The sequence below is a fragment of the Diplotaxodon limnothrissa genome, linkage group LG18, assembly GCF_057381915.1.
Source record: "Diplotaxodon limnothrissa isolate DT_005_m linkage group LG18, D_limnothrissa_male_GT1.1, whole genome shotgun sequence".
Classification (NCBI taxonomy): Eukaryota; Metazoa; Chordata; class Actinopteri; order Cichliformes; family Cichlidae; genus Diplotaxodon; species Diplotaxodon limnothrissa.
In genome coordinates, this window is record NC_140613.1 from 9,112,200 (window position 1) to 9,140,109 (window position 27,910).

Sequence of the window (27,910 nt, forward strand, 5' to 3'; positions counted from 1 at the left end):
GCCAAGTATCAGGGGTGATGTATGATAGAAGGCCAGCAGCCAGAGTGAAATACAATTTTAAGGCTTACAAGATGACCTGCTATGATGACATCTTAGAGATCATGGCGCCATCACTGGAAATGGTTACATCAGAGGGGCAGCTCAGGTTGAATGGCTTGGAGACAAAGTTAGTAAGGAAAGGCTGAAATGGCTGGATCATGCAAAGAAGATGGATAGTAGATATACTGATATGCATACATTTGACAAAGGGTGTTGAAGATGGAGCTGCCAGACAGAAAGATTTATCAAGACATCACATATTTGCAAAAATGCTCCGAAGTTTTTGGAGACGTCCATTTTTTGTCATGCTTTGTGGCAGCTTTTGAACATCTGTGACATCTATTAATGTCAAATCTAGCCTTTATTTAACAACATAAGCAAACTCTATGTTACAATAATTGCACAGCCATTAAGGATCAAATCAGTTTCTGAAAAATGTTCTGTTTTTTCTCCCTCTGCTTGCATCTTACTGTCTTTGAGGCTCGGGACCAGCACTCCTGTTGTTGGACAGAAAGACATCAGTAAGTATTTTGGTTTTCCAATATATTAGCAACTGTCAGTGACATTTATATTAATCAGGCTGAACTTTAATCATACTTTAGATCAGCCTGTTTTACTTATTGTTTTATTTGTCCTGTGGTTTGGGGAAGTTGTTTCTTTACTGATCTTTTCCTGTCTTCTGTTATTAGACTTGAGATATGACTGCACGATGCTGTTGCTGGTGACTCCAGTTAATTCTACAAGACATGCTGTGTAAGTAAACAAACAACAGTTTGGTCTGCATTTCTTGAAAGATCACATCCCCCAAACTTAGTTTAGAGGGTCTACACTGTATATAGTGAAGTCTGCAAGTTTTCTAACAGCAAAATTTGTTTTGTTCCCAAATCATTTTGCACATCATTAGAATGAAAGTTATTGGCCATGTTTGCATAGCCCTTTTTAAAATGATGCTTTCATGACATTATTGTATGTTGGGTGGGGGTCAGGGCTATCCAGACTGACAATTGGGACATTGAATGTCACCTCTCCGCTGGGGAGGGAGCCTGAGATTGTGTAAATTGGAGTCTGTTTTATACCAAATGCAGAAAAAAATGTTTTAAGAAAGCAATTAAGTTCATGTTCATGTTTGTTTTGTTTTTGTTCCAATATGATTGTTTGCTTGCAGGACACCAGGAGAGATGAGTCCTCCGTCACAGATGGTGTGGTCAGTGAAGATGGTCGCCTGCAGGTTCAAGCTCATTGCATCTCCAACGCACATCCACTGCCACTGTACTTAAGGGAAGTTAAAGACTTTCTTCTGCACCTACATTTGGATCACCTCGATCCATGATAGTCATTCAGGCAGTAATGCCTGGACTGGAAACAAGCCATCCTTAAAACATTACAACATTCCAGCTCCTGTGTTGGAATGAAAAACAAATGTGTTGTTTAAATTAGAGATTGCACTTGTGACAGAACAACAAATATTTTATTTTGATTATATAAGTAAGTACAAAACAAACTTGAGGTAGGCCTAAACTTATTTTCAGAATAATTAGATCTGAGAATGTGTTTCATTGTAAGATTATAACAGTGATGGCAATATAATTGTTTGTTGTTCAGCAGAACAGTGTCCAGTATGTTGGCTGTTATACTTTGTTGTGTTTGAAAATAAAAGTTGGGCTGATTTTTAACATCATTACAAAAAGTGTTGTTAATTATTTTTAATCATATTCAGGTTACCACAAATTGTTTTTTCATTTAGTTGAACTTGAAATGTTTGTCAGTAGGTAAACAATTAAAATTGTACAGTCAGAAATATCAAGTTATTCTTAATACTGCAGACTTGCAATGTATAAGTTGTCCTAACAGTCATCTTAAGTAAGCTTTACTTAGTTTTTTTGAGGCAACGAGTTTCCTCAATTTTTTTGAGTTCTGGGAACTAATTAGATTTTACAGTGTAGCCCCACAGGCCTTAATTGTTGAAATGTGAACGATTTAAATAAGTCAAATCAGTCTTGTATAAATGCCTATGTGATACCAGAGGTCGGGGGTTTCCTTTTTCTATTTTCAGGAAACGTCTGTTTTACAGTCCATACAAATAAATATGGTTGTCGGGGTGTCGTTGCTAAGCAACAGCATGAAAAAATATACTCCGAGTGTAAAGATTCAGAGGGAAGCGCTGACAAATGTTTAGCACATCCGGCCCGTAGCGATAGTAACGCTGATGGAGATGACAACATTGATTGTTCACGTGGGGCTTTCTAAAACGTTAACGTCTAATTTTCTAATCAGATATCAGGCAACTCAGGGGTGTGTCCAGGATGGTACGTTGTGGGGAAATCTGAATATTTAATCACAAATAAATACAGTGTAGAAAGTAGGTGGATGATTTTCAGTGTTTAAACATTAGTTTTCATTAATCAACTAATTTTCCAAGGAGCGAAACACATACTTATATAATTGCCCCCATATAAAAGTCATGTCCCCGCTTAAGTAACACAAAGGTTTTAGGATACCATTATTATCAACATCACGTTGTTAGATGATAATTATTGATTCATTAACCTGTACGTCACTTTTACTTTGCTGCTGGAGATTATTTTACTTACTGAGCTATATATTTCTGATTGGTAGTAAAATATGCAATATAATAATTAACTACAGCTTTAAAATAAACAGCAGCCTACAAGATTTGCAAGTAAAATAAAAATAGAATATAGAACTATATTCTATCACCAGCCCTATGCTTTTGTCCAGTGACATTATGATTAACAGTACTACAATTATTCAGTAATACTTATGTAGTTATGACCACGTGTGAATAAATACCTGATTAGAAGGAGAAAGGAAAAAAATATTTTTTTTTAATCAAATCTTTTTTTTAATTATTATTTTATTATATTTTAGTTGTTTATTTTTATTTACTGCTACTGGGATTATGGTTGATCTGAGCTGTCCTAACTCAAAATGCTGCAATGCAATTTCAAAGTAAGTGGAAACAAGTGATGTTAAATCGAGATTTTGAGATTAATAACCTGAAACTCTGACTTACAGATGGCAAAAATAAGTAAATAAATGAATCAGTCTCTCTCACACATATACACAAACACACGCACATACAAATCAGATTTGGAAACAAACTTCCATAGCTTATAGCAAGGTATTGCTAATTTCCCAGCCATTTTCTCTTATCAGCTTCTTGGGTTCTGCCACCATCTTTGCCGTTCGTGAAATCTCCCTTAAACTTCAGTCCAAGATGTATTTGAGTGATACTGAAATTAATTTAGGTCAGTGTTCAAAATAGTTAAATATCACGATGGGTGGCAAGTCGTGCTTCTAGAAGGATTCTGGCACAATCAAAAGTGAACTTTCAGGTAGCTCTGCATTTCCAACAAGCATATCATGCTAACAGACTTCACATAGAAAGCTGCAGTCACTCACAGAAGCTTTTCATTATTTTGATTCCCTGCTTTTCATTAGTTTTGCACCAATAAATAGTATTAAACTAATTAGGAAGATTAGATACGAGGGCTCAGAGTAACAGAGCAGTAGCCTGGGTAGCATGGAGGAGGGAGATGAGGAGGAGGAGAAGGAGGATGATTTAAGTCAGACGAGAATAACGGTGCAGACATTTGACGCCTAATTTGGTTTTTTGGGCGGGGAGCAGCTCGTCTGAGCTACTAGAAGATCCAGCCAGGGGGCTGAGGACCTGCAATCGTCGGCTCTCCTACCACTTGCATGTTCTCAGGAGCTGAGAGCAGCAGCAGCAGCAACGAAAAGCAGAAAGGAAACTTCCCGCTGTGGTGTTTTTGCGATCAAGGTAGGCGTTTTGAGAAGTGTACAGGAAAGTTCACAGCACACAGTGGTAGACTTTACTGAGAAGAATTGATTACTTAGTCTACACTTTTATTTTGAAAATCTACAGGCTTTCGACGAATTAGAATTTTCCACCACGAGGAGTAACTTTAAATATCCAGATGTTTTACTAAATATTATCGCGTAGTTCGATTTTTCAAAAGAAAATGTTTGTTATATGTTTTTGAGACTATATAAAAGACTGCAGTGTGGTGTGTTTCTGTGGTTGGAGCAGGGTGTGGCAAGTGGCACTCCCACTTTACTGTCAATGAATGAACTGCATGAGACTAAAACAGAGCTGTCAAACTTACATGTTTTACTTTACAAAGGGGTTACATTCTCCTTTTACCTATTCCCTGATATGCCTAAATATTTCTTCTTCTTCTTTTTAAAGTTTTTCCTTTAATTTTAATTAAGAGATGTGGCTTTTGTTGAGTGAAGAGAAGAGAAGCAAAATGTGATCCTCACTGTACCTTTTATCAGAAGGATTTTGTGCCTCGACTACTTAGGCATTTGCTGAAAAAATCCTATCAACCTTTCAAAACGCAGTACTCAGTTTTGAATACACTGACATCATGCTCTGACTTGCACATACTGAAATTGTTGGCCAACAGTGTTCATCTTGTGCCTCCATCTCTGTAAGTGGATTATAGGTGAAACTGAGTAACTAATGTTGTGTCATGGCAACAAAACAAGGACACCACATGACCTCTCTGCTGGGACACTGAAACATTCGTTTCCTGAACATCTTGACATAATAGTACATCTTAACATTTGTGTGTGCGTGTGATATGTGTAAAACGACTGTGCAGAGGAGCATGATGCTGTCACATCCTGATATAATCTATTTTCTATTTTCAGCATCTCTTGCAATTAAGGAAGCCCCCCACCCCACCCCTTGTGATTTCCATGCTGTGCTGTGCGACGACACTTTTTCCACGCTTTTTTCTCTATCATGACTATTTTTCTCTCCTTTATTCTTTCCTGATTCAATTCCACAAGTAGCAAAGCAATGGCAGTAGGAGTAGCGGGACTGATTTTTCCATTACGACCCTCCATATTCATTTATTTTGAGTGGTTTACACAAAGCATAATCGGTACCCTGACTCTCAGGCTGGGTTGGGACTTTTGAACAGGGGGGGAGAAAGAGGACAACTGATGGAAAAGAGAGGGAGTAGCCAGCCACCAAATGAGACCACGAGGAGGAAAGCAAGGAAAGAAAAAGAGAAGAAAAGACAAAACTTGGCAAACATGACAAAGTTACCAGTTGTTCAGCAGCAGCCAGACTGCAGCACATCTGGAACCCATGAGTAACTTGGAAAATTTTTATAAGAAATAGGGGAGGAGGTAGAAAGAGAAACGAGGAGTGGTGAAAGCAAGGGGCCTTGTAGTGACTCAGCCTTCAGCTATTCCACTCCATCACTGTGTTTAAACTATGTGTCCTTCTGTGGCCAAGGCACAGGGCTTCCCCCGTGTTCCCCTCCTCCTAGGGTGAAGTGAGTCACCCTGAATCAGTTTGCATGGTCTTTTTTTTCCATTTCTCTCTTTTTGTCCACTTCTTTGTCTTGATACCTCACCACCAGTTTAGATTTTCACCTCCTCGTCCATGACTGTGTCATAGATGTTTAATAGGACTAATGTAAACAGGCCTTTTCTCCATGTTTATAACTGTCTCTCTGTGTAAGCTGTGTAAGGAGAGGAGCACTTGTGGAGCCAAGCAGGCAATAGGTGTCATGAGGGGAAGGGAGGAAAGGGAGGAAAGGCAGCCAGTGTTGCCAGAGTGAATCTGAGCTGTGAAATGTTAGCTGTGGAAAAAAAAAACAAGGAAACAAATCCAACCCCCCAAAACACCACTGTAGATCAGCTGCTATATAGAATTTTCCTAAAAGCATTAGCAAGCACAATGACAGGATATGAACTCTTCTGTAAGTTGACTAATCTTGTCAACCTTGCAGTGCAGTGCAGCTGCCCAACCAGTTGCAGTTTGAGGTAAATTATATTATCTGGAAAATACTTGCATACAGATCGCTAAAAGCATTTTGTAAGTAATTTTTGGTATGAAGTCTGGAGATAACACTAGTACTAATTATTTTGGGTGGAAGGCTGAGCAATAAAATTGAGAAAACGGTAAGAAGGATGAGGGATAAGTGTACCAAAAGATATAAGGCAAAAACAGCGATGCTGTGTTTTGTATCAATTTGTATCAAGTTAAGTACTTTTTGAGTGAAAACGTTGCATTCAGCTCTGTCATGGCAATTTTGTTTTCTGACATTTTAAAGTGTGCCTAGCTGATTTCCAGCTCTGTAGCTTTGTAAAATTAACAGAAAAGCTGTTTGACTTCTACCATAGAGCCACTCTCTTCCCTTGCAAACAGAAGGTTTGAACATTTAGTGGGTGGGGCTTCTGAGCCTGAGCTGTCTGGAGCTCGAGCTTTCGTCTGAAAAGGATTACCACTAAAAATGGTGACCTGATTATTTGAAGTGTTGACCACTTTAACATGTGCATCCACCATTATGACAGTATGACACCCCAACCCCTGTGGATTTGTAATCTTCTGCGTTGAAGCGTTAAGTTTGGCATTCTGGTCATGTGGATGCTGTGGTTAAATCAAACCTTCATTTACTAAATGAACACTTGCCAATCTGAGGAAGACTCAAAGTAGAAATTAAGAGTATAAACACACTTTATACTGTCACCCAAAAAAGTAAGATTATATATAATAAAATAATAGTGCATTCATTCTCTTCATCATTAAAAATGTTTTTCATTGTCTAGTCATTGTAAAATGCTAACGTCAGCTCTTACCCCAGGTGGGTGTAACTTAACTGAAAGCAGCTCTGTAGCCAGCTGAAGAAGTAGTGACAGGCAAGTAGTGACATACTTGTTGGACTAAATCTTACATTTCCAGAAATATTTCTAGAAATATAAACTTTTTAACCACTGACAAAAATATTTTAAACTACATTAAATATTCTAGTCAAATATAAAATTTAATTAAAACACCTTAAAGATATTAGATATTAGGATCAATATAATTTTGCTTGGTGCTATGTTACACTGAACTTTCTACCCAAAAAAGGAGAGGACAAAAAGACTTCAGCTTTCCTTAGACTATATTCATAGTTTAAATTCAAAATTGCACTGTACTTGCGACACTGGGAGTGGGTGTGGAACAAATAGGCCACATTTGCAACACGATGACAGACAGGGGTCTGGGGAGTTTGTAGCATAACACCCATCTCTGAGGACATGACTATTGAGCAATGTCTGAAAGGAAGAGGCTGCACTTGGTACTTTAATTCTGTTGTGAGAACACGTCTGGAGCTTGTATGAGACATAAACTACCAGAGAAATTAAAATGGTGTGTTCACCAGCTGATTTGACCAGATGTGAATGGGCTGTGACCACAGTGAACTCATTATTTGCAGTTTCGAATTGGGTTTTTAGGATTTGAGTTGTTGTTTAAGTCATTCATGAAAATACAACGGTAGAATTGTTCCACTCAGAAACTGGTATGTAGTCGGATGAACCCTGTTTGCGCACAGGTTGCTGGTCTCGCATAGTTGTCTCTTATATTTCATCTAGAGCCATAAAAAGTTGCATGAGACTCTAAAACACCACTTACTAATCATTATCTTTTTCTTCTTACAGATTTGTCTGCTTAACAGAGGAAACGCCCACAAATAAGAGGAAACTTTTCTGCTTCTCTCATCGCCCAATTCACCTCTCATTATGGCAATAGTCCTCCACTCCAGCCCTCTGCTGTGGACACGGCTGGCAGCCCTGGCTTTCTCCTGTGTGGCATTCTCTGTGGCCGTGCATGGTGCCCAACTCGTGCACGGCACCGGAGACTGGTGCATCTTCTGCTGGGCCTTCAGCTTTGCCGGCACTCTGCTCGTGATTCTGGTGGAGCTCTTCGGCCTGCAGACCAAAGCCCCTGTTTCCTGGAAGAACTTCCCTATCACCTTTGCCTGCTACGCTGCCCTACTCTGTTTGTCCGCCTCTATCATCTTCCCACTCTACTTCCTCAAGGGTTTATCGGGCTCCAGTTCGGTCCGCGACTACCGTATCGTGGTAACCGTCTTCTCCTGCTTGGCTACCATTGCTTACATAAGTGAGGTGAGCATCAGCAAGGCGCGTCCGGGTGAGGTGGCCGGCTACATGGCCACAGGACCTGGACTATTGAAAGTCTGTGAGACCTTCGTGGCCTGCGTCATCTTCGTCTTTGTGAGTGACCCCGTGTTGTACGACCGTCACGATGCACTGAAGTACTGCATGGCCGTGTACTGCATCTGCTTCATCCTGTCAGCAGCCATCATCCTGCTCTGTATAGGCGAGTGTACCGGGTGCTTGCCTTTCCCATTCCCCCGGTTCCTGTCAGCCTACGCCATGCTGGCCGTGGTCCTCTACCTGTCAGCAACCATCATCTGGCCTATCTTCAACTTTGACCCCAAACACGGTGGGGATAAAAATAGGCCATACAACTGCAGCTCACAACCGGGGTTGTGTTTGTGGGATAAGCGCATGGCAGTGGCTGTACTCACCGGTGTCAACTTCATCCTCTACCTGGCAGACCTGATCTACTCCACCCGTCTAGTATTTGTCAATGCTTAAAAAACAGGAAATCACGCTAGCAGTATGCTCCAAATAAATTTTAATTTGCCCACTTTGACAAAGGCTTTGGAATTGCTGTCTTTTTTATTGCTACAAGCAAATGGTGGCATACTCAGTCTAGCACTCTGATCACTTTAATGGTATCACTTGAGGACAAGCCGTGATAGGAGACTAGAGAACAAACTTTAGCATGATAGCACAGCTGAGACAAATCCTGTGTGACTCAATTTGTTGTTTTAAATTTGCCCTTAAAATAATATGATTTGACTTTTGCTAGAACCAGACAGAAGGAGAAAAGCATGCCCTATGGCCCAAGCTGCCCTAACTGTGCAGTGGTAAATATGGAAATGCATTTAAAAAAACAAAAAAAACAAAAGAGAGTGTGCTCAAACCATGAATGAAGCTTTTCATAGGTAGAGATTGACATATTCGGCTGGTCAAAACACAGATCTTGCGCTCTTTTTGGCCCGAAACGTTAAAAATTAGCCCTGAAACCTTGCCGAATTAATTTTGTGTGAAGTATACTGCATGACTGAATTTCTTAGAGAGAAAGTGAGAGAGAGAGAGAGAGAGAGAGAGAGAGAGAGGGGGGAGGAGTTGGAAGCAAGTTAGTGGTTGTGTCTACACATACAACAATATGACTTTCTGTTCATGTATTGGGGCATGTAAATGGCAAATATTTGCTTCCAGTCACCCAAATAGACTCTTATCTTTTATATAGAGACCTGAATGTGATTGCTGGAATCTGCTGATATTACTCAAAATTTTTAATGGTAGATCAGTTCCCATTTTTATACAGAAAATACATTTTTCATGTATGCAGGGATGCTTTGGATAGTAGTAATCTACCAACAGATTTCCCAAAAGAAGGCCACGTCTTATTTACATGCTGTGTTCATGTAAATAAGACAGAAAAATAAAAACAAAGCTAATGTTGAGTTTTTGTTTGATACTTTTGGCAGAGTGTATGTCAAAAGTGTATATATAAAAAGAAAATCAGTGAACATTTCAGATTAACTGTTACAGAAAATATTGCAGTGCCATGTGACTGACTTTTGTGGCCTTTTTTTTAAATGGCATCATTAAACTTCATTGCAGTACACAAAGCAGCTGACAGGGTTGCATCAGTCAGTCATTTCTTTAAGTTCATATCCCAACAATTCAACCACTTAAAGAAGTGATGAATTGGTTTACATGATGTTAAAGATGATTGGTAGGCTAGCTTTTGCTCTTGTTATGGAATGTGCATATCTGTGAGCTATAATCTATTGTAAGAACATATATGGATTTAAAGAAACAAGAAAAACATATAGTCAAAGTGCACGTATTAATGTTTTCATTGTGTGTTTATATTTCTGGTGTCTCCAAATATCCAAGAACCTACTAATGCTGGTCCCTCACAGCTAAGGTTATATTCATTACATCTATTTGTTTTGTACTGCTTATAGAAATCTAATAAAAAGGTTTCTCTCAGTCTAGATGTTCTTAGGATTGTAGTCTTTACATTTTTTATACTTTGCTGTTCCAAGTGTGGAAACCGCATCAGTGTTGAAGGAAAATGTATTCCAGTGTTTCAATAAATCCACATGATTAACAGATGTTTGTGTGTTACTTTCATGTTTTTATGCTTTGGTTTAGTCCCCATATGATCCAATTTGAACATTTTATTTAACTCTAAACTTATTTTTAGCCACCCTGTTGGTGTAGCTCCTCTTCTTAGTCAAGGCTGAAAAATGCCAACGTCTATTAGAAGCTGCAAAATCTGGTATAGATATTTAATACTAAGTGTGTGACACACACACATAGGAAAATAACTGGTAAATAAGTAGGTACCTGTCCAAATGGAAACAGCCAGGGTTTAAAGCAAGAGCCCAAAAAAATCAATACCTTCAGTGGCAACACGGGGCTGGCTCCAAAAGTGAGTCCCACAACCAACTCTAATGTTAATACCTCCACCTTTCCAGCCAAAAAAAACAGCGTGTTGGTCTAAAGAGCTTGGAAAGAAAGCAACTGAACTTCTTTGAGTTTCTTGAGTTTCTATTTAAAACTGAGGTGAAACGCCATTGTAATGGAGAATGTCACTTTAAGAGGGATGGACTTGACCTCCTGACTATGAATAATGAAGATGATAAGGTGCTGACTCTATGAATCCACAATCTCAACAGGGTTGTCCGATAAGAACAGATGGCTTATCCACAAAATCCACTGCCACTCAGGTATCTGCCGTTCACTCATTTATTTAACAAGAATCCGAGGTACACATCCATAATGTGAGTGAGGGGATTTAACAGGCTGTAAAATGCTATATGCATTGTGTTGAAGTGATGGTGTGGTTTCTGTTGGAAAGAACATAAAAGTCTTCCATGATTATGTGAACAGAGTGAATTAAATGTGTAATACAACAATACAAACAATACTGGGTAGTGGAACGTTCAACCAAAATAAGGGAGTATCAACAAATGCTAATTTTACTATTTACATAAACCCTAACTAGGCACTTTACACTATAGCCAACATGAGAAATTAGTGACGGTCCCTTAATGACCGCATGGCAGAGGCTGCTTGGGCAGTAACATTCAGTAAACAAAGTGTGCGCCAAGGATTTAAACAAGGGAGGATAATGGCTGCAGCAAAGAACAAACAGGATAAACACAGAAACTTACAGTCTCATGGACGCACACTGCTAACAGCACAAGGAACGAAAATCCACACGGTGAGTAAAACTCTACTGACTCTCCCCACCTGCAGCTCCGACCGAACTCTGCGTCGAAGTGTGTGCGTAATGATGAGGTAGAATTGTGTCTTCTGATTGGTGAAGAGGATGGGTTGCCTCACCGCTCACAGCTGTATGCTGATATATTTACTCGGCAGATGTGGCTCTGTTCGTCGGTTCAGCCGATGGGCTGGCCTTTTGTACAGCCGCCCCCAACTTTGCGGAGCAAAGGTGCACTTCACTCAGGAAGGTCAGGCAGTAGACTCCGGTGGAAGAGCTGTGAGTCTGATGAGTCGAGCCACTGGTCGGGTGTATGTCTTGTCTCCAACCTGTATCTGAACTTTCCGAACCCTGCCATCTGCTCCAGGGATGACTTGGATGACCTTACCAACTGGCCATATGGCACGAGGGAGCTGCTGGTCCACAATGAGAACGATAGTGCCAACAGTCAACTCATCTCTTTCCTGCTGCCATTTATGCCGCATCTGGAGTGAAGGTAGATAATTCCGGATGTAGTGGATCCAGAATTGATCCGCCAAGGCTTGACACTGCCTCCACCTACAACGACTCAGGAGTTCTGCTTCTGGGTAGACGACCTGTGGCATACTGGAATCAGGCCGCCCCATCAACAACATGTTGGGAGTGATTGGATCAGCATCTGCTATGTCTGAGGAGACATAACCTAGCGGCTTAGAGTTGATGATGCTCTCTACCTTGCTGAGTATCGTCCTAAAGACTTCCTCAGTGACATGCTGCAAGCCGAGAATGGTATGCAGCGCAGACTTGATGGAACGAGTCTCCCGTTCCCAGGAACCACCGAAATGTGGAGCCTATGGAGGGTTGAAACGAAAATGAATCTGCTGGCTGGCCAACTGTGACTTCAGAGCTGGGCCGAGGGCGTTGAAAGTCTCCTGGAGTTCAGAGCTACCACCTTTGAAGTTGGTACCTTGATCCGACAGTAGTTCGAAGGGCTTCCCACGTCTCGCGATGAAACGACGCAGTCCCATCAGGAATGAGTCAGTGTCCATGCTGGCAAGCAGATCAAAGTAGACTGCATGGGTGGTTAGGCATTTGAAGATGATCCCCCACCGTTTCTCGGTACGCCGCCCCATCTTGACAAGGTATGGACCAAAGCAGTCCACCCCAGTTGAATAGAAGGCTGGGCGATGAAGTCTTAAACTGGATGAGGGAAGGTCAACCATCTTGGGAATGACCGGCTGACTGCGCCACCTCCTGCATTCAGGACAGTTGTACTGGTGCTTCCGGATGGTCTCTTGTCCTCGAAGTATCCAGAACCTGCGCCGGAGCTCAGCAAAGACCCTCTCGGAGCCTGGGTGAACAAGCCTGCGATCACAATCCTGGATGATGTGCTTTGTAATAAAATGCTGAGGGTCAAGAACGACAGGATGCAAGATGTCTTGACTGAGGGTTTCACATCTGCGAAGCCCCCCCCCCCCCCCCCCCACACGGATCAGTTGAACCTCTGGGTCATACTAAGGAGCTAAGGCAAGTAGGCGACTGCTGGCAGCTACCGGTTTGTGAGATGACAGCCGAACAAAATCTTCAGGAAAACTGTCTTCCTGTACCTTCTGGAGGAATGCTAGTTCTGCTTGCCAGTAATTCTCTGCTGTGGGTGTCGAGTTGGCAGCTGTCCCGTGGACAGCTCGAACGTAATCTTCAGGCAAGTCCTGGAAGCCACCGAAAGAAGCAACATCAGAAGCTATCCTTCCGCAGCTCTGATGAATCATCAAGGGAAATGTGGTTCGGGAGCTCTGGGCAGTATGATGCCATCTGCCAGAGAAAAGGTGGGCCCCGGCGCGACCGATGATGAGCGGTGAGCTGCGAGAGCAGTAATCCCCGAGTGATGTCGTCGGCAGGATATCTCCACAGGCCCCCTTCAGTTAGCTCTTGAATATCTGGAGCCTGGGATTGGGACTGGAGCCAGTTTAGGACTGTAGTGGAGTCTGTCCAATAGACAATGCTTGAGATACAAAGGGTGAGTTCCCTCTTGAGAACGGCAGCAAGCTGGGCTCCCACATGAGCAGCACAGAGCTCCAACCTCAGAATGGACTGTTGACGGACGGGAGCAAATCGAGATCAGCGCGGCTAGGAAGGCTACCTGGATTCCCCCCATATGATCTTCCGTCCTAAGGTAGGCTACAGCTCCATATGCCTTCTCAAATGCATCGGAGAAGATGTGGATGCTCTGCTTGCAAAGGGATAGGTCTGTCTCTGGCTGCACATAACAACGTGGCAGGGAGACATCAGGGAGCTGAATCAATTCACTTTCCCATGCATGCCACAGCTTCAGCAGGTTGATTGGCAGATTCGGATCAGAATCAGAATCAGAATCAGAATGGGGTTTATTGCCAGATGTTGAGGTTTACAACATTAGGAAATTGCTGCGGTGCTTCAGTGCAAACAATAAGAATTAAAGTGCTATGTAGAAAGAAAGATATGTGCATGAGAATAAGAATTATGAGTGCTACGTAGAAAGATATATACATGAGTGCAGGTGGTGATCAGTGCCAAACATGAAATGATGCAGTGACACAGCGTAGGGTCATGTGTTAGTGGCGGGGACAGTCATGTGGTTATTGTTCATGTGTCCAACAGCAGAGGGGAAGAAACTGTTCTTATGGCGAGAGGTTCTGGTGCGAATGGACCGGAGCCTCCTGCCTGAGGGGAGCAGGTCAAACAGACTGTGTCCAGGGTGAGAAGGGTCAGCTGAGATCCGGGCTGCACGCCGCAGTGTCCTGGAGGTGTACAGGTCCTGCGGAGATGGGAGTCTGCAGCCAATCACCTTCTCAGCAGAGCGCACAACACGCTGCAGTCTCTGTTTGTCCCTGATAGTGGCTCCAGCGTACCACACGGTGATGGAGGAGGTGAGGATGGACTCGATGATTGCAGTGTAGAATTGCATCATCGTCCGTGTTGGCAGGTTGAATTTCTTCAGCTGCCTCAGGAAGTACATCCTCTGCTGGGCTTTCTTGATGACGGAGGTGATGGTGGGCTCCCACTTCAGGTCCTGGGTGATGGTGGTACCCAGGAAGCGGAATGAGTCCACAGAGGTGATGGGGGTGTCAGTCAGGATGATGGGGGGGAGTGGGGCTGTGTGCTTCCTGAAGTCCACAATAATCTCCACTGTCTTCTGGGCATTCAGCACCAGGTTGTTGTGGCTGCACCAGGTCACCAGACGTTCAACCTCCCTCCTGTAGGCAGACTCATCCCCGTCCGAGATGAGCCCAATAACGGTGGTGTCATCTGCGAACTTGATTAGCTTGACAGACTGGTGGGTGGAGGTGCAGCAGTTGGTGTACAGGGAGAAGAGCAGAGGAGAAAGAACACAGCCCTGAGGGGAGCCGGTGCTGATGGTCCGGGAGTCCGAGACATTCTTTCCCAGCCTCACATGCTGCTTCCTGTCCGTCAGGAAGTCAGTGATCCACCGGCAGATGGGATCAGGCACATTCATCTGGGTCATCCCAGTCTCTCCTTTTCCGCCAGAGATGCTGCATCAGGATTTTGGCCCGAGTGGTGTAAGGAATGAGGAGGCCAAGCGGATCATACTGCTTGGCCAGAACCCAATAGATGTTGCGCATTGTGGGCTCCACCAACTGCTCGGTGTGCCAAATCTGATATCTGAGCTCATCAGACTGACAGTGCCATTGCAGGCCCAGAGTCCGCTTTGGTACATCAGTCCCATTGGGGGAAAACCACAGTTCACTGCTCTGTGAGTCTGATCCAGGTGGCATATGACTGATGAGTTCTGGGTAGTTAGAAGCCCACTGTCGTAATTCGAAGCCACTGGTGAGCAGCAACTGCTGAATTTTGTTGACCAGTTGCTGGGCTTCGGGAAATGATGCGAAGCTCTGGAGGAGATTGTCAACGTAGAAACATTTCTCTACTGTGTGACGGGTATCTTCGCTGGGGCTGCTGTGATCCAGAACGTGCTGCTGCAGAGCATTGGTGGCACAGCAGGGATGTCGCCCTGAAAGGCAACACCTGCCATTCGTAGACATCTGGTTGCCTCGTGCAATCCATCTCTCCAGAGGAAACGGAGGAAAGGCTTGTCCTGAGTCAAGAGGTGGACCTGGTGAAACATCCCCTTGATGTCACTGCTCACCGCAATGGGATACTCCCGGAAGCGAAGTAACACACCCAGGAGCATCCAGCCCAGGGTAGGACCAGCTAGGAGATGCTGATTCAGGCTGGTACCATTGTGCACAAAAGAACAGTTGAATACAATGCGATCCTTGCCAATATGATGAACCATGTGGTGTGGTATGTACCAGGTGTTGCCATCTATATCCATGTCCGCGATGGTCAGTTTACTCACATAGCCTGCATCCACCAGCTTCTGAATTTCCTGGTTATAGGTGGCTGCTCGTACAGGGTTCTTCAGGAGGCGCTTCTCCGTGGCTCGCATGTGACCCAGGACAGAGTGAGTAGACACTGAGGAGTGGAGGCTTGATGTAGAAGAACCTTGGCTGGACCCTGCAGAGTCCAACCCAGCCGTGTCTTGAGTGCAGCTGGTCCTCCCCATGGACCCAGATGTACAGGCTCTATTGGAGTCAGGAGATGTGGGTAGTCAGAGCCAATCAGCAATAATGGTTGAGCTTGGTGGAACGAATGAAGTGGAAGACCTCACAGGTGGTGGTAGGACCTTTGCAGTGCTGGATGTGAGTGTTTGGCGAGCCCAAGCTCAGTGGCAGTGAATGCTCTTTGGATCCGGAACCGTTTCCAAGGGCTATAGAGAAGGAAACGGAATGTCCTTCCACCGTTCTAATGTTTGTCGGATGGTTCAAAGCGCCAACTCCTCCCTCATTCCCTGAAGGCCCAGCTCTTGGGCAGCACTGTGAAGAAGGATTGTGCGCTCTGACCCATCATCAAGGATGATTGAGGGTCCTCTTCTGGACAGAGATCTCGGATGTTATTCCCAGGATCTGCTGGAGCCACTCGCCTAGCTTGGGAGTCACCGCACCTAGTGCTCCAATTACCACGGGGACCACCGTTACCTTCACCCTCCACATCCCTTGGTATTTCTCCAGCTTCTCGTGTTCCTTCTTGCTGATATTAGATAGAGAAGGAAACGTTCCACCGTTCTAATGTTTGTCAGATGGTTCAAAGCGCCAACTCCTCCCTCATTCCCTGAAGGCCCAGCTCTTGGGCAGCACTGTGAACCGCTTTCAGAACCGCATAGGGGGGTCTAGCCTTAGGACCCTTACTGGATGCAGACGCTCCAGGCAGGAATCAAACTTGCGATCCTCTGTTCCAAAGGCGTGTAGTCTAACCACTACGCTATCCAACTGCTATCATACGTATATATATATATATATATATATATATATATATATATGTGTGTGTGTGTGTATATATATCTATATATATGTGTATATATCTATATATGTATATATATGTGTGTGTGTGTGTGTGTATATATATATATATATATATATATATGATGCATGTACCCATCACCTCTCTTCTCAGAGATTCCTTTCAGCTTTGTGCTAACCCCAGGGTGTGAATCAGTGACAACTGTCACAACGACTGTAAATTTTTGACCACTGGAGGCTGCAATTCTGTTATGAGAACAAGTCTGGAGCTTTCATGAGACATAAACTACAAGAGAAATAAAAGATGGCGCGCTCACCAGCTGATTTGACGAGATGTAAATGGACTGTGATGGGTTTGACCACAGTGAACTCATTATTTGTAGTTTTGCGTTTTCACCATTTCATTTGTTTTAGCCATTCATGAAAATACAAAGGCATCATTGTTTCACTCAGAAATTATTATGTAGGAGGACTGACTCTCTTTGGGCACAGACTGCTGCATCAGACTCTAGAATACCACTAATCATTTTCTTTTTCTTACAATTTTCTCTGCCTGACAGAGGAAACTCCAACAAATAGGAGGAATCTGTTCTGCTTCTCTCATCGCCCAATTCACCTCTCATCATGGCAATAGTCCTCCACTTCAACCCTCTGCTGTGGACACGGCTGGCAGCCCTGGCTTTCTCCTGTGTGGCATTCTCTGTGGCTGTGCATGGTGCCAGGACCATCCCCATCATCGGAGACTGGTGCATCTTCTGCTGGGCCTTCAGCTTTGCCGGCACTCTGCTCGTGATTCTGGTGGAGCTCTTCGGTCTGCAGACGAAAGCCCCTGTTTCCTGGAAGAACTTCCCTATCACCTTTGCCTGCTACGCTGCCCTACTCTGTTTGTCCGCCTCTATCATCTTCCCACTCTACTTCCTCAAACATTCCACAGGCCCCAGTACGATCCGCGACTACCGTATTGTGGCAGCCTTCTTCTCTTGCTTGGCTACCATTGCTTACATAAGTGAGGTGAGCATCAGCAAGGCACGTCCAGGTGAGGTGGCCGGCTACATGGCCACAGGACCTGGACTATTGAAAGTCTGTGAGACCTTCGTGGCCTGCATCATATTTGTCTTTGTGACTGATCCCGTGTTGTACGACCGTCATGATGCACCAAAGTACTGCATGGCTGTCTACTGCATCTGCTTCATCCTGTCAGCAGCCATCATCCTGCTCTGTATAGGCGAGTGTACCGGGTGCTTGCCTTTCCCATTCCCCCGGTTCCTGTCAGCCTACGCCATGCTGGCCGTGGTCCTCTACCTGTCAGCAACCATCATCTGGCCTATCTTCAACTTTGACCCCAGACATGGTGGGAATAGAGATAGGCCATACAGCTGCAGCACAGAATCGGGGTTGTGTTCATGGGATAAGCGCATGGCAGTGGCTCTACTCACTGCTATCAACTTCATCCTCTACCTGGCAGACCTGATCTACTCCACCCATCTAGTATTTGTCAATGCTTAAAAAACAGGAAGTCAGGCTAGCAGTATGCTCCAAATAAAATTGAATTTGCCCACTTTGATAAAGGCTTTGGAACTGCTGTCACTGTTACTGCTGCAAGCATACTCAGTTTAGCACTCTGGTCACTTTAATGGAATCACTAGAGGACAAGTCGTGATAGGAGGCTAAAGAGCAAACTTTAGCATGATAGCACAGCTGAGACAAATCCTGTATGACTCAATTTGTTGTTTGAAATTTACCCTGAAAATGATATGATTTGACTTTTGCTAGAACCAGACAGAAGGAGAAAAGCATGCCCTATGGCCCAAGGTAACTGTGCAGTAGTAAATATGGAAATGCATTTTAAAAAACTCAAAAGAGAGTGTGCTCAAGCCATGAACAAAGCTTTTCATAGGCAAAGATTGACATATTCGGCTGGTCAAAACACAGATCTTGCGCTCTTTTTGGCCTGAAACTTTAAAAATTAGCCCTGAAACCTTGCCGAATTTAATTTTGTGTGAAGTATACTGCATGACTGAATTTCTTAGAGAGGAAGAGAGAGAGAGAGAGAGAGAGAGAGAGAGAGAGAGAGAGAGAAGGGAGGAGTTGGAAGCAAGTTAGTGGTTGTGTCTACACATACAACAATATGACTTTCTGTTTATGTGTTGGGGCATGTAAATGGCAAATATTTGCTTCCAGTCACCCAAATAGACTCTTATCTTTTATATAGAGACCTGAATGTGATTGCTGGAATCTGCTGATATTACTCAAAAATCAATTCCCATTTTAATACAGAAAATACAGTTTTCATGTATGCAGGGATGCTTTGGATAGTAGTAATCTGTCAACAGATTTTCCAAAGGAAGATTCAAAAAAATGCTGTGTGCATGTAGAAAAGACAGAGTGGAATAAAAACAACGATAATGTTGAGTTTTTGGGTTCTAGCAATTAGTCTTTTTTTAAGTTCATGATATCAACACTTCAATGATTTAAAGAAGTTATGAATTGGTTTACATGATGTTAAAGATGATTGGTAGCCTAGGTTTTGCTCTTGTTATGGAATGTGTGTGTCTGCGAACTACAATCTATTGTAAGAACATATCTGAAAAAAACAAGGAAAGCATATAGTCAAAGTGCACGCATTAATGTTTTCATTGTGGGTTTATATTTCTGGTGTCTCCAAATATCAAAGAACCTACTAATGCTATGTCAGTTTGTGTGGTACTGCTCATAGAAATCTATTAAAAAAGGTTTCACTCCGTCTACATGCTCTTAGGATTGTAGTCTTTACATTTTTTATACTCTGCTGTTTCAAGTGTGGAAACCGCATCGGTGTTGAAGGAAAATGTATTCCAGTGTTTCAATAAAACCACATGATTAACAGATGTTTGTGTGTTACTTTCATGTTTTTATGCTTTGGTTTATTTAAAGCTCCTGTATGGTCCAATTTGAACATTTTATTTAACTCTAAACTTTTTTTTAGCCACCCTGTTGGTGTAGCTTTGTCATGTCACAATGTGAGTCAATCCCCTTGTAAGTCAAGACTGAAATATGTCAAAGTTTATTAGAAGCTGCAGAATCTGGTATAGATATTTAATATTAACTCATTCACTGCCATTGACGTCTATAGACGTCAATGGCAGTCAACGTAAGTTGAACTGAAGCCCACCAGCAGTAAAAGTAGACCTGCAAGGAGGTGCAGGGTTTGCGCACGTAAGGGATTGCGCAGTGAGACAAAAATGTGGTGCAAGTCCTGTTGTGTTTCACTGCCAGCCATTTGAAAATGGCTGGCAGTGAATGAGTTAAGTGTGTGACACACACACATAGGAAAATAATTGGTAATATGAGTCAATAAATATACACATTTACCTGTCACAATGGAAACATCCAGGGTTTAATACAAGCTTGTATGACATAAACTACCAGAGAAATAAAAGCTGGTGTGTTTACCAGCTGATTTGACCAGATGCAAATGGGTTGTGATGTGTTTGATCACAGTGATGTCATATTTGCAGTTTCACTTTGTGTTTTCACCATTTCATTTGTTTTAGCCATTCATGAAAATACAAAGGCATCATTGTTTCACTCAGAAATTATTATGTAGGAGGACTGACTCTCTTTGGGCACAGACTGCTGGCCTCACATAGTTATAGCTTGTATTTCATCTGGAGCCATAAAAAGTTGCATCAGACTCTAGAATACCACTAATCATTTTCTTTTTCTTACAATTTTCTCTGCCTGACAGAGGAAACTCCAACAAATAGGAGGAATCTGTTCTGCTTCTCTCATCGCCCAATTCACCTCTCATCATGGCAATAGTCCTCCACTTCAACCCTCTGCTGTGGACACGGCTGGCAGCCCTGGCTTTCTCCTGTGTGGCATTCTCTGTGGCTGTGCATGGTGCCAGGATCATCCCCGGCACCGGAGACTGGTGCATCTTCTGCTGGGCCTTCAGCTTTGCCGGCACTCTGCTCATGATTCTGGTGGAGCTCTTCGGTCTGCAGACGAAAGTCCCTGTTTCCTGGAAGAACTTCCCTATCACCTTTGCCTGCTACGCTGCCCTACTCTGTTTGTCCGCCTCTATCATCTTCCCACTCTACTTCCTCAAAGGTTCTATGGGCCCCAGTACAATCCGCGATTACAGCATCATAGTAGCCGTCTTCTCTTGCTTGGCTACCATTGCTTACATAAGCGAGGTGAGCATCAGCAAGGCACGTCCAGGTGAGGTGGCCGGCTACATGGCCACAGGACCTGGACTATTGAAAGTCTGTGAGACCTTCGTGGCCTGCATCATATTTGTCTTTGTGACTGATCCCGTGTTGTACGACCATCACCATGCACTGAAGTACTGCATGGCTGTCTATTGCATCTGCTTCATCCTGTCAGCAGCCATCATCCTGCTCTGTATAGGCGAGTGTACCGGGTGCTTGCCTTTCCCATTCCCCCGGTTCCTGTCAGCCTACGCCATGCTGGCTGTGGTTCTCTACCTGTTAGCAACCATCATCTGGCCTATCTTCAACTTTGACCCCAGGCACGGTGGGAATAAAAATAGGCCATACAACTGCAACACACAATTGGGGTTGTGTTCATGGGATAAGGGCATGACAGTGGCTGTACTCACCGGTGTCAACTTCATCCTCTACCTGGCAGACCTGATCTACTCCACCCGTCTGATATTTGTCAACGCATGAGAAACAAGAAGTAAGGGTAGCAGTATGCTCCAAATAAAACTGAATTTGCCCAGTTTGTCCAAGGCTGTGGAACTGCTTTCAGTTATACTGCTGCAAGCAATTTGACTTTTGATAGAGGCAGACAGTAGGAGTTTTTAATGGCAGATCAGTTCCCATTTTAATACATTTTTTCATGTATACAGGAATGCTTATTATTTGGATTGTAATAAGCTATCAACAGATTTTCCAAAAGAAGACTCAAAAAATGCTGTGTGCATGGAAATAAGACAGAGGAACAAAAACAAAGATAGCATTGAGTTTTTGTTAGATATTTTTTGCACTATGGATACCCAAGAATAATTTTGGCATGCAGAGTGGAGCAGCCAGGGAATAGTACATGACCTGCTCTACCTCCTCGGCTACAGCCACCCTGATGTGATGCTGTCGTGTCAGTATGGACCAAAATTGAGGAATGTTTTCAACACATTGTTGATGTTATCTTTATATGTATTTAAGTAAATTATGGCAGTTCTTAAGGACAAAGGGCATTCAACCTGGGACTAGCAAGGTATGCCTAATAAAGCTTCCAGTGAGTGTATGCTTGCAGTTTAGGATTCCTCAGGATTGACTGTTAAAACTGATTTTCATTCATCAAATTCATGATTGTCCACTGAAATAGATGCAAAGCACCACGTTTTCCTAATCACTCTTCTGAAACCTGATTTTCTGTTAAACTCTGATCTCTAATTGTGCTGAATGTTCACAAAGTATATAAATGAATTAACTAAGTAAACTAACTGTCAATCAGCATCAGCTCAAAACACCACCTCTGTTCTCAGAGAGACTCCAGCTTTGTGCGGACCCCAGGATGTGAATCAGTGACAACTGTGATTCACACCAACTGTAAATGTTTGACCACTGGAGGCTACAAGGGGGGCAGAGTGGAAACTATGAATATTTAAGTTGCCTGTAAATCTATCGTCAGGAAACAAGACAGCGGTGACGCCCAATCGAGACACAATGACTTGTACATTATTTTTCTAAAGGAAATGTTGGATCATCTGGTCTGGGAATGTGGTGCTGTAGCTGCTGGCAAGATCAGAGTTAATAGGGCTTTACCATAAATCATGAACATGATGACTCAGCTTCAACCAGCCTAGACAGTTTTTAAAGTTTGGTTTACAGCATATATATGAGAAAAGTGGTCGGTAGATAAATAATATGAAGCTAAATTAACAGCTTTGTGTGATTAACCATGTTTATCATCCCGAGCAATATATCGTCATTAATGTGGACAGAACACAGAAGACTTTTTATGTTATCTTTATACCAGAAATGTCCCCTTTGGGATTTCAATTATACTGAAATTCGTGATCATCAAAATGTTGTTCTGCATTTTCTCTGTCATGTCACTTCGATGTTTTACCTGCACAGAATTTAACAAAAAAGACTCTTTACTAGGTCATCTGCTAATAGAGGAAAAGGACTCTGAGCTCATGCAAAAAAAGAGAGGTCAAGATGTTTACCAGTCTAGTCACGACTTGACTGGAGGCCAATCCTGGTCCTACTTCCTGCATGATGTAGTAACTTAAAGCCAGTATTGCTAAACGCTGATCAGTGTCTGGATTTTAAATGAAGGAGAAAAGAATAACTGTACTATTCTGCATTAAAAACACCTTTGCTGCAATGGTTTAGGGATTTTTAAAGTCTTAAAAATCTGTTTTGAATCAACAGATAAAAACAAATCAGACCCATCTTACTACTTTGATTTAACAAACGTTTCATTTCTGCACATTTTCATTTTAATAAAAGAAATATTGTGCAATCTGCAATAATTAAACATTACACATCTTAACTCTATTGTGTTTGTGTGTGTGTGATTTTTTACTCCATCTCGTATAAGTTTCATTTATAGGGACAAAAGTCCTGTGCAGATCGGCTTCCTTACCCTACGTTACTAAATTAATTCTTGGCCATCCCACTCTGACTCACAGGAAGAACAAAGAGTAAGTCAGCAGCACTACAATAGCTTGATACAATCTCAACTGAAAGAGGCCATAGAAAGAACTCTGTCTCTTATGCAGCATCATGTTTCCACTGGAAGAGCAGACGTGTTGTTCCAAACACTGCCAAGAGTTAAATGTGGAACAACAAGCACTTGAATGACAGCACAATACCTAACTGAGAACATGTGGCTAATTAACAGAGACGCACAGATGTGCTGAGAGCCTGAAATGTGCAGCAGTGCTGACATGCATACATTCTCATCTTCCTGAAACTGCTTGTACACAGCCTTCTGCTTGGCCCGAACCTGATTTCTTCCTGATTTTTAATGGCTAATAGCTGGTCAAGCTGTGTGTGTGTGTAACAAATTAAGTAATTTAAAGAAGTAAGTTTCCCAATATGCTCATTTGCTTTCAACATGTTTGTGTCCTCTGACTTTACACTGACCCTCTGCCGTGTTGAATTTAGCTTCTTGCTGCACAGTCTCATATCATCTTTTTATTTTAAAGAGGAACTTCAACACTTTACCACACATAAAAATCAGTGTGTTATAGAGCCTGTAAAGCACCAAGTCGTGTTTTTTATCAAAGGTTATGTGACGTCAGTCAAGAAACAGTCAAACACGAGACCCCCTCATAAAACCACAATTTGATCTCTTTTTACTTCCATTGGGGGATCAACAAAAAGTGAAGATGGTGATCAAAAAGCTTTAGAAATATTCTCTTCTCACTTTGTTACTTTTTTTTATGCCAAACAAAGAGACTGATGTCTTCAGTCTCTTATTTATAGGTCAGCCTAGCAAGTACCCACCCGTGTTCTTCTCAAGAGCATTTAACAGATTATAGCACAAGGTCCAAAGTAATTGGAGACATTTAGATGTATACTTACATTATAAACCTTATAAACTTATAAGGTTTATAATGTAAGTATAAACCTTATAAGTTTATAGGAGATTAGTTAACATATTGTGTGTTTCAAACACCCCTGCTGATGAAACCTCTTTATAAGGGACAGCCAATGAGAAGGAAATTCGGGTAAAGGGAGAGGAAAAGGAGCTAACATTTGTTGTTATCAGAAGGTTTATGAACTGCAAGTGAACAGTGGAGAGGGGCTCCACCAAGGCCCAGCATAAGATAAACAAAGAATATTTAAACAGTGACTCATTCAGAGCTACTCCAGTGGAATCTAAGTGTAAAAATATGAAGCTGAAAATGAGCATAATTGGTCCTCTTTAACTCTATCTATTGTAATGTATTTTACATTGAAAACAGAGCATTCCTTTAATAGTACATTTTGCAGCTTAGCTGAATAGGTAGATCTTTTTTGGATGCTTGCTCCTTTACTTTTCTGCCATAATAAAGCTTGGGTAAGATAAGGCTGTCTCAGATGCAAAATGCTTTTTCTTCAGTGGTCTAATGTGATTTGTCTTCACTGTATGTTGCAATCCAGTGCAGACGCCGATCTAAAAGGCTATCATTAGCATCAGCATTAGTAAAATAGCAAATTAGTGTGCTAAACACATGTTTTCGTATCAGTAATGGCAGTATTTAATCTGAGATTGCATAGTTGTTACTTGTGCCTGTCCACAGTAACGAAATCATAGCGATACACTACTTTTGACTAATATTTTAAAAAATGCAAAGGACTATAGAACAAAACTTTCCACTTTAATCGGTTACCTTCATGTTTTGTTTTCTGCTAACTTTTATGGTTGACAGTGTATCAGAGTCTGAATCTGACTTTTGTGATACTTTAGTAAGAGTTCAGCCTCAGTCACGATTATAGTTACTCACAAATATTAGCTAAGCTTGTAAACATTAAACCGATTAATCATCAGCTGTCTCGGTGTGAGCACACTGCCAGGAACTTGTTATAGATTAACAAGAACTAGCATGATTATAAATATAGTCAGTGGAGCATTATTGGCATTAAAACCAGAGCCTGTAGGCTGCTTTGTCACATTAACAGCAGGCAGCAGGCGGATTGCTATATTTGTTTCTCACATACTTGAGGATCCTAAAATTGGATTGCAGCTGCGTTTACTGATGAACTCGGCTAGGGGTTTCTACAAAGACAAAAGCTATGTGAACCTGCATGTGTCGGTCAGGCTGGCCAGAGCTCAGTCTCTTATGTTTGAGATTATACCTCCCCCTGGTGAATATCTGTGTGATTTCATGTGACAAGATTAATCTGTAGAACAACAAAACAAGAGTCACTGTAATGAATATTATCTGTGGTGACCAGGGAGATCGGGTGAAAGTTAAAAACCCTTTACTGTAGTAAAGCTGAGCCAGGTATACAGTAAACAGGTGAAAAAAACCCAGGAGAAACAAGCAAAGAAAAAAAACAGAGACAAAATTGGGTCAGAGACAAAAAGGAAGTCTAACATGAGGCGAGGATTACCGGAAAACAGTGCGTGCACAATAATGAGGACAATGTGGCAGATGACAGGGGAAGACAACAGGACACGGGTGGAGCATATACATTTCTCAGTTTTCACTTCTTTCATTCCTTTCCTCAAACCCTCTCCTCACATCTTGGTCCCTCCCATCATAGATGCAAGCAACAGAACAAAATGACACAGCCTTCCTTTCCGGAAGTCGTTTTAAAGCCATATCAATTACATTTGGAACAGCTGTATTGTCTGTTTTTTATGATCTCAGATGTGACAGTGTTTAGACAACCTTTATATTTTGTCCTACTTTTAATTAACTTCACACAATGTGACAAAAAAGGACATATATGACTTCACAGGTTAAAAACCCTTCCTCATAGAGTCTCAAATTAAAGCTCCTCCACTTCTCTCCCTTCCTGATGCACTTTAGAAATGGAAACATCCTTCAAGATGCCATACTGTGATAAAGTCCACTGTCATAGTCAATGGGAAGAAAGAGATAAGGATACAAATAACAGATAAATGAGAAAAAAACCACACAGAAGGGCAAGAAGGGAAGGGTGAGTAAACAGATTGTGCCATATACAAACAATTCACTAGTGCACAGAAAAGTGAAACATGTTTTTTCTGCCTTCACAAAAACATTTAAGCACTATTTTCTGGCCTACTAAATCACTTAATGAAAACCTACATGGATTCAATTTTACAAGGTCGTTGAGCAGCTTGAAGTCAGGGCGACCTTGTTTATCCATTTATAGGATGAGAAACTATGCAGTACTGATAAGATAGTGACAAAGTTCAAAAATTAAGAGATTGTGGAAGTCATAATTTACAATCTGGCTGCAGATCGTGCTTTTATCACACTGAAGATGTTATTAAACCTTGAACTGACAGACAGTCACATAGTTTGGACCAAAGTGTTTTTTCCCAGTAGGAGAGCACGTGGTGTGTTAGCAATGAGAAGATGCTGAGGTTGATTCTTTGGTTTCATAAGGCTTTTTTATGCATTTTCTTCATTTTTTCAATTAACAAAAGCATTACTTTGTATCAGAGGACTGGAAATACAGTGGATCTTAAAAAAAATACATAAATATTCCCATGAACATGCTTACACATACATGTATACAATGGCGGTGTCTGACATTGGGATGTTGGCAGTGGACCCTTGGTTCCTGTGGTTTGCTGGGTGGGGACTCCTTGGTCTGATTCTTGTGCTTTCCACTGTTGCTCACCGGATTGGGATCTGGGGAGTTTGGAGGTCGGGCTAACAGTTTAAGCTATTTTTCTTGTTCTGGAAGATTTTCTTGAGCAGCGTGGCGAGCCACATTTTACTGCCACTGTCACTGGTGCATGACTTTGCAGCGGTTAGGGGTGGGGGGGGTGGGGGGTGTTTCAGATGGGTGGTATGTGTCAAAGTAACCTCCGCACGAGTGCCAGGACCGAACACTGTAACAAGATGATCAGTGTTATTTACCTCATGTGCTGGTTGTTTTAATGGTGTGGGCCAATCTGTGTATAATCACTCCAGTATGAAATAGTTCTTCCACGCAATTCTACATCTGCACTAATCAATACCAATACCTGTCCTGTTATCTGGTTGTGATTTGATTCCTTTAACTCAGCCCTTTGTGCTCTTCAGCTATAATTAAAATGCTATTTGCAGCTTTAAACGCAAGCTTTCCATTTATTTATTTTTGGCACGTTTGCTTGTCATGAACTTTCCATGTGTAACTAACAACCTTTCCTGAGCTGCAGCCAGAGAGAAAAGTAGGACGAGGAAATGGAAAAGTCAGTGTCATGAAGGCGTTATGGCTTCAGTAGAGCTACATTCAGAGCTCCACGGCAGCTATACTGTAACTATCCTGTACCATTAGTGATTTTGGTCTCAAGCTCACAGCATGCCCATGTATGGTTGCAGCGAAGCATATATACCCATAAAAGTGTCAGCAAACTATCTGCTGCAACTTTAAGATCTTCTTGTTGTTTGAAAACTTTTTATTACCTTGAATGTTTTGCGAGACTTAAAGACTTTTCATCCATCTCTCCTCTAGCCACAGTTCTTTAAGAGGAGAAAAAAAGGACACTGTAAAGGGTTGCAGGACTATGAGTACTCTTTCAAACAGCTGCTGATTTAAGACTGCTGAAGCATCCTTCTGCTGAGTCACCCACCAACTCCTCCATGTTTCACCATTCTGAAACAAACTTGCTCTACTTTGAGGTATTCTAACAAACTATATCTCTTACAAACCTTTCAAACTGTTTTAAAAGTCCCTGCCTTATCATCCTTTCAAGAGGTCAAATATCAGCCCTGCACCAGCCG

The 27,910-nt window shown here is 42.3% G+C and overlaps 3 protein-coding genes across 3 annotated transcripts; all 3 read left to right on the forward strand.

Annotated features, from left to right (window-relative positions):
* The first annotated feature begins 3,760 nt into the window (after positions 1-3,760).
* LOC146613067 (myeloid-associated differentiation marker homolog) lies at positions 3,761-9,359 on the forward strand. The gene is made up of 2 exons (XM_085378062.1): positions 3,761-3,841; positions 7,528-9,359. The coding sequence occupies exon 2, from the start codon at positions 7,609-7,611 to the stop codon at positions 8,488-8,490; it is 882 nt and encodes a 293-aa protein (XP_085234188.1). The 5' UTR covers positions 3,761-3,841; positions 7,528-7,608; the 3' UTR covers positions 8,491-9,359.
* A 7,804-nt stretch (positions 9,360-17,163) lies between these two features.
* On the forward strand, positions 17,164-18,045 carry LOC146613068 (myeloid-associated differentiation marker homolog). The gene has a single exon (XM_085378526.1). It carries the CDS (start codon positions 17,164-17,166, stop codon positions 18,043-18,045), a length of 882 nt encoding a protein of 293 aa, XP_085234652.1.
* A 2,285-nt stretch (positions 18,046-20,330) lies between these two features.
* LOC146613069 (myeloid-associated differentiation marker homolog) lies at positions 20,331-21,212 on the forward strand. Its single transcript, XM_085378491.1, has one exon. It carries the CDS (start codon positions 20,331-20,333, stop codon positions 21,210-21,212), a length of 882 nt encoding a protein of 293 aa, XP_085234617.1.
* The last annotated feature ends 6,698 nt before the right edge of the window (positions 21,213-27,910 follow it).

What these genes read in the sequence shown, in the direction of transcription:
- LOC146613068 (XM_085378526.1), top strand. Translation starts at nt 17,164, where the DNA reads ATGGCAATAGTCCTCCACTTCAACCCTCTGCTGTGGACACGGCTGGCA.
- LOC146613069 (XM_085378491.1), top strand. Translation starts at nt 20,331, where the DNA reads ATGGCAATAGTCCTCCACTTCAACCCTCTGCTGTGGACACGGCTGGCA.
- LOC146613067 (XM_085378062.1), top strand. Translation starts at nt 7,609, where the DNA reads ATGGCAATAGTCCTCCACTCCAGCCCTCTGCTGTGGACACGGCTGGCA.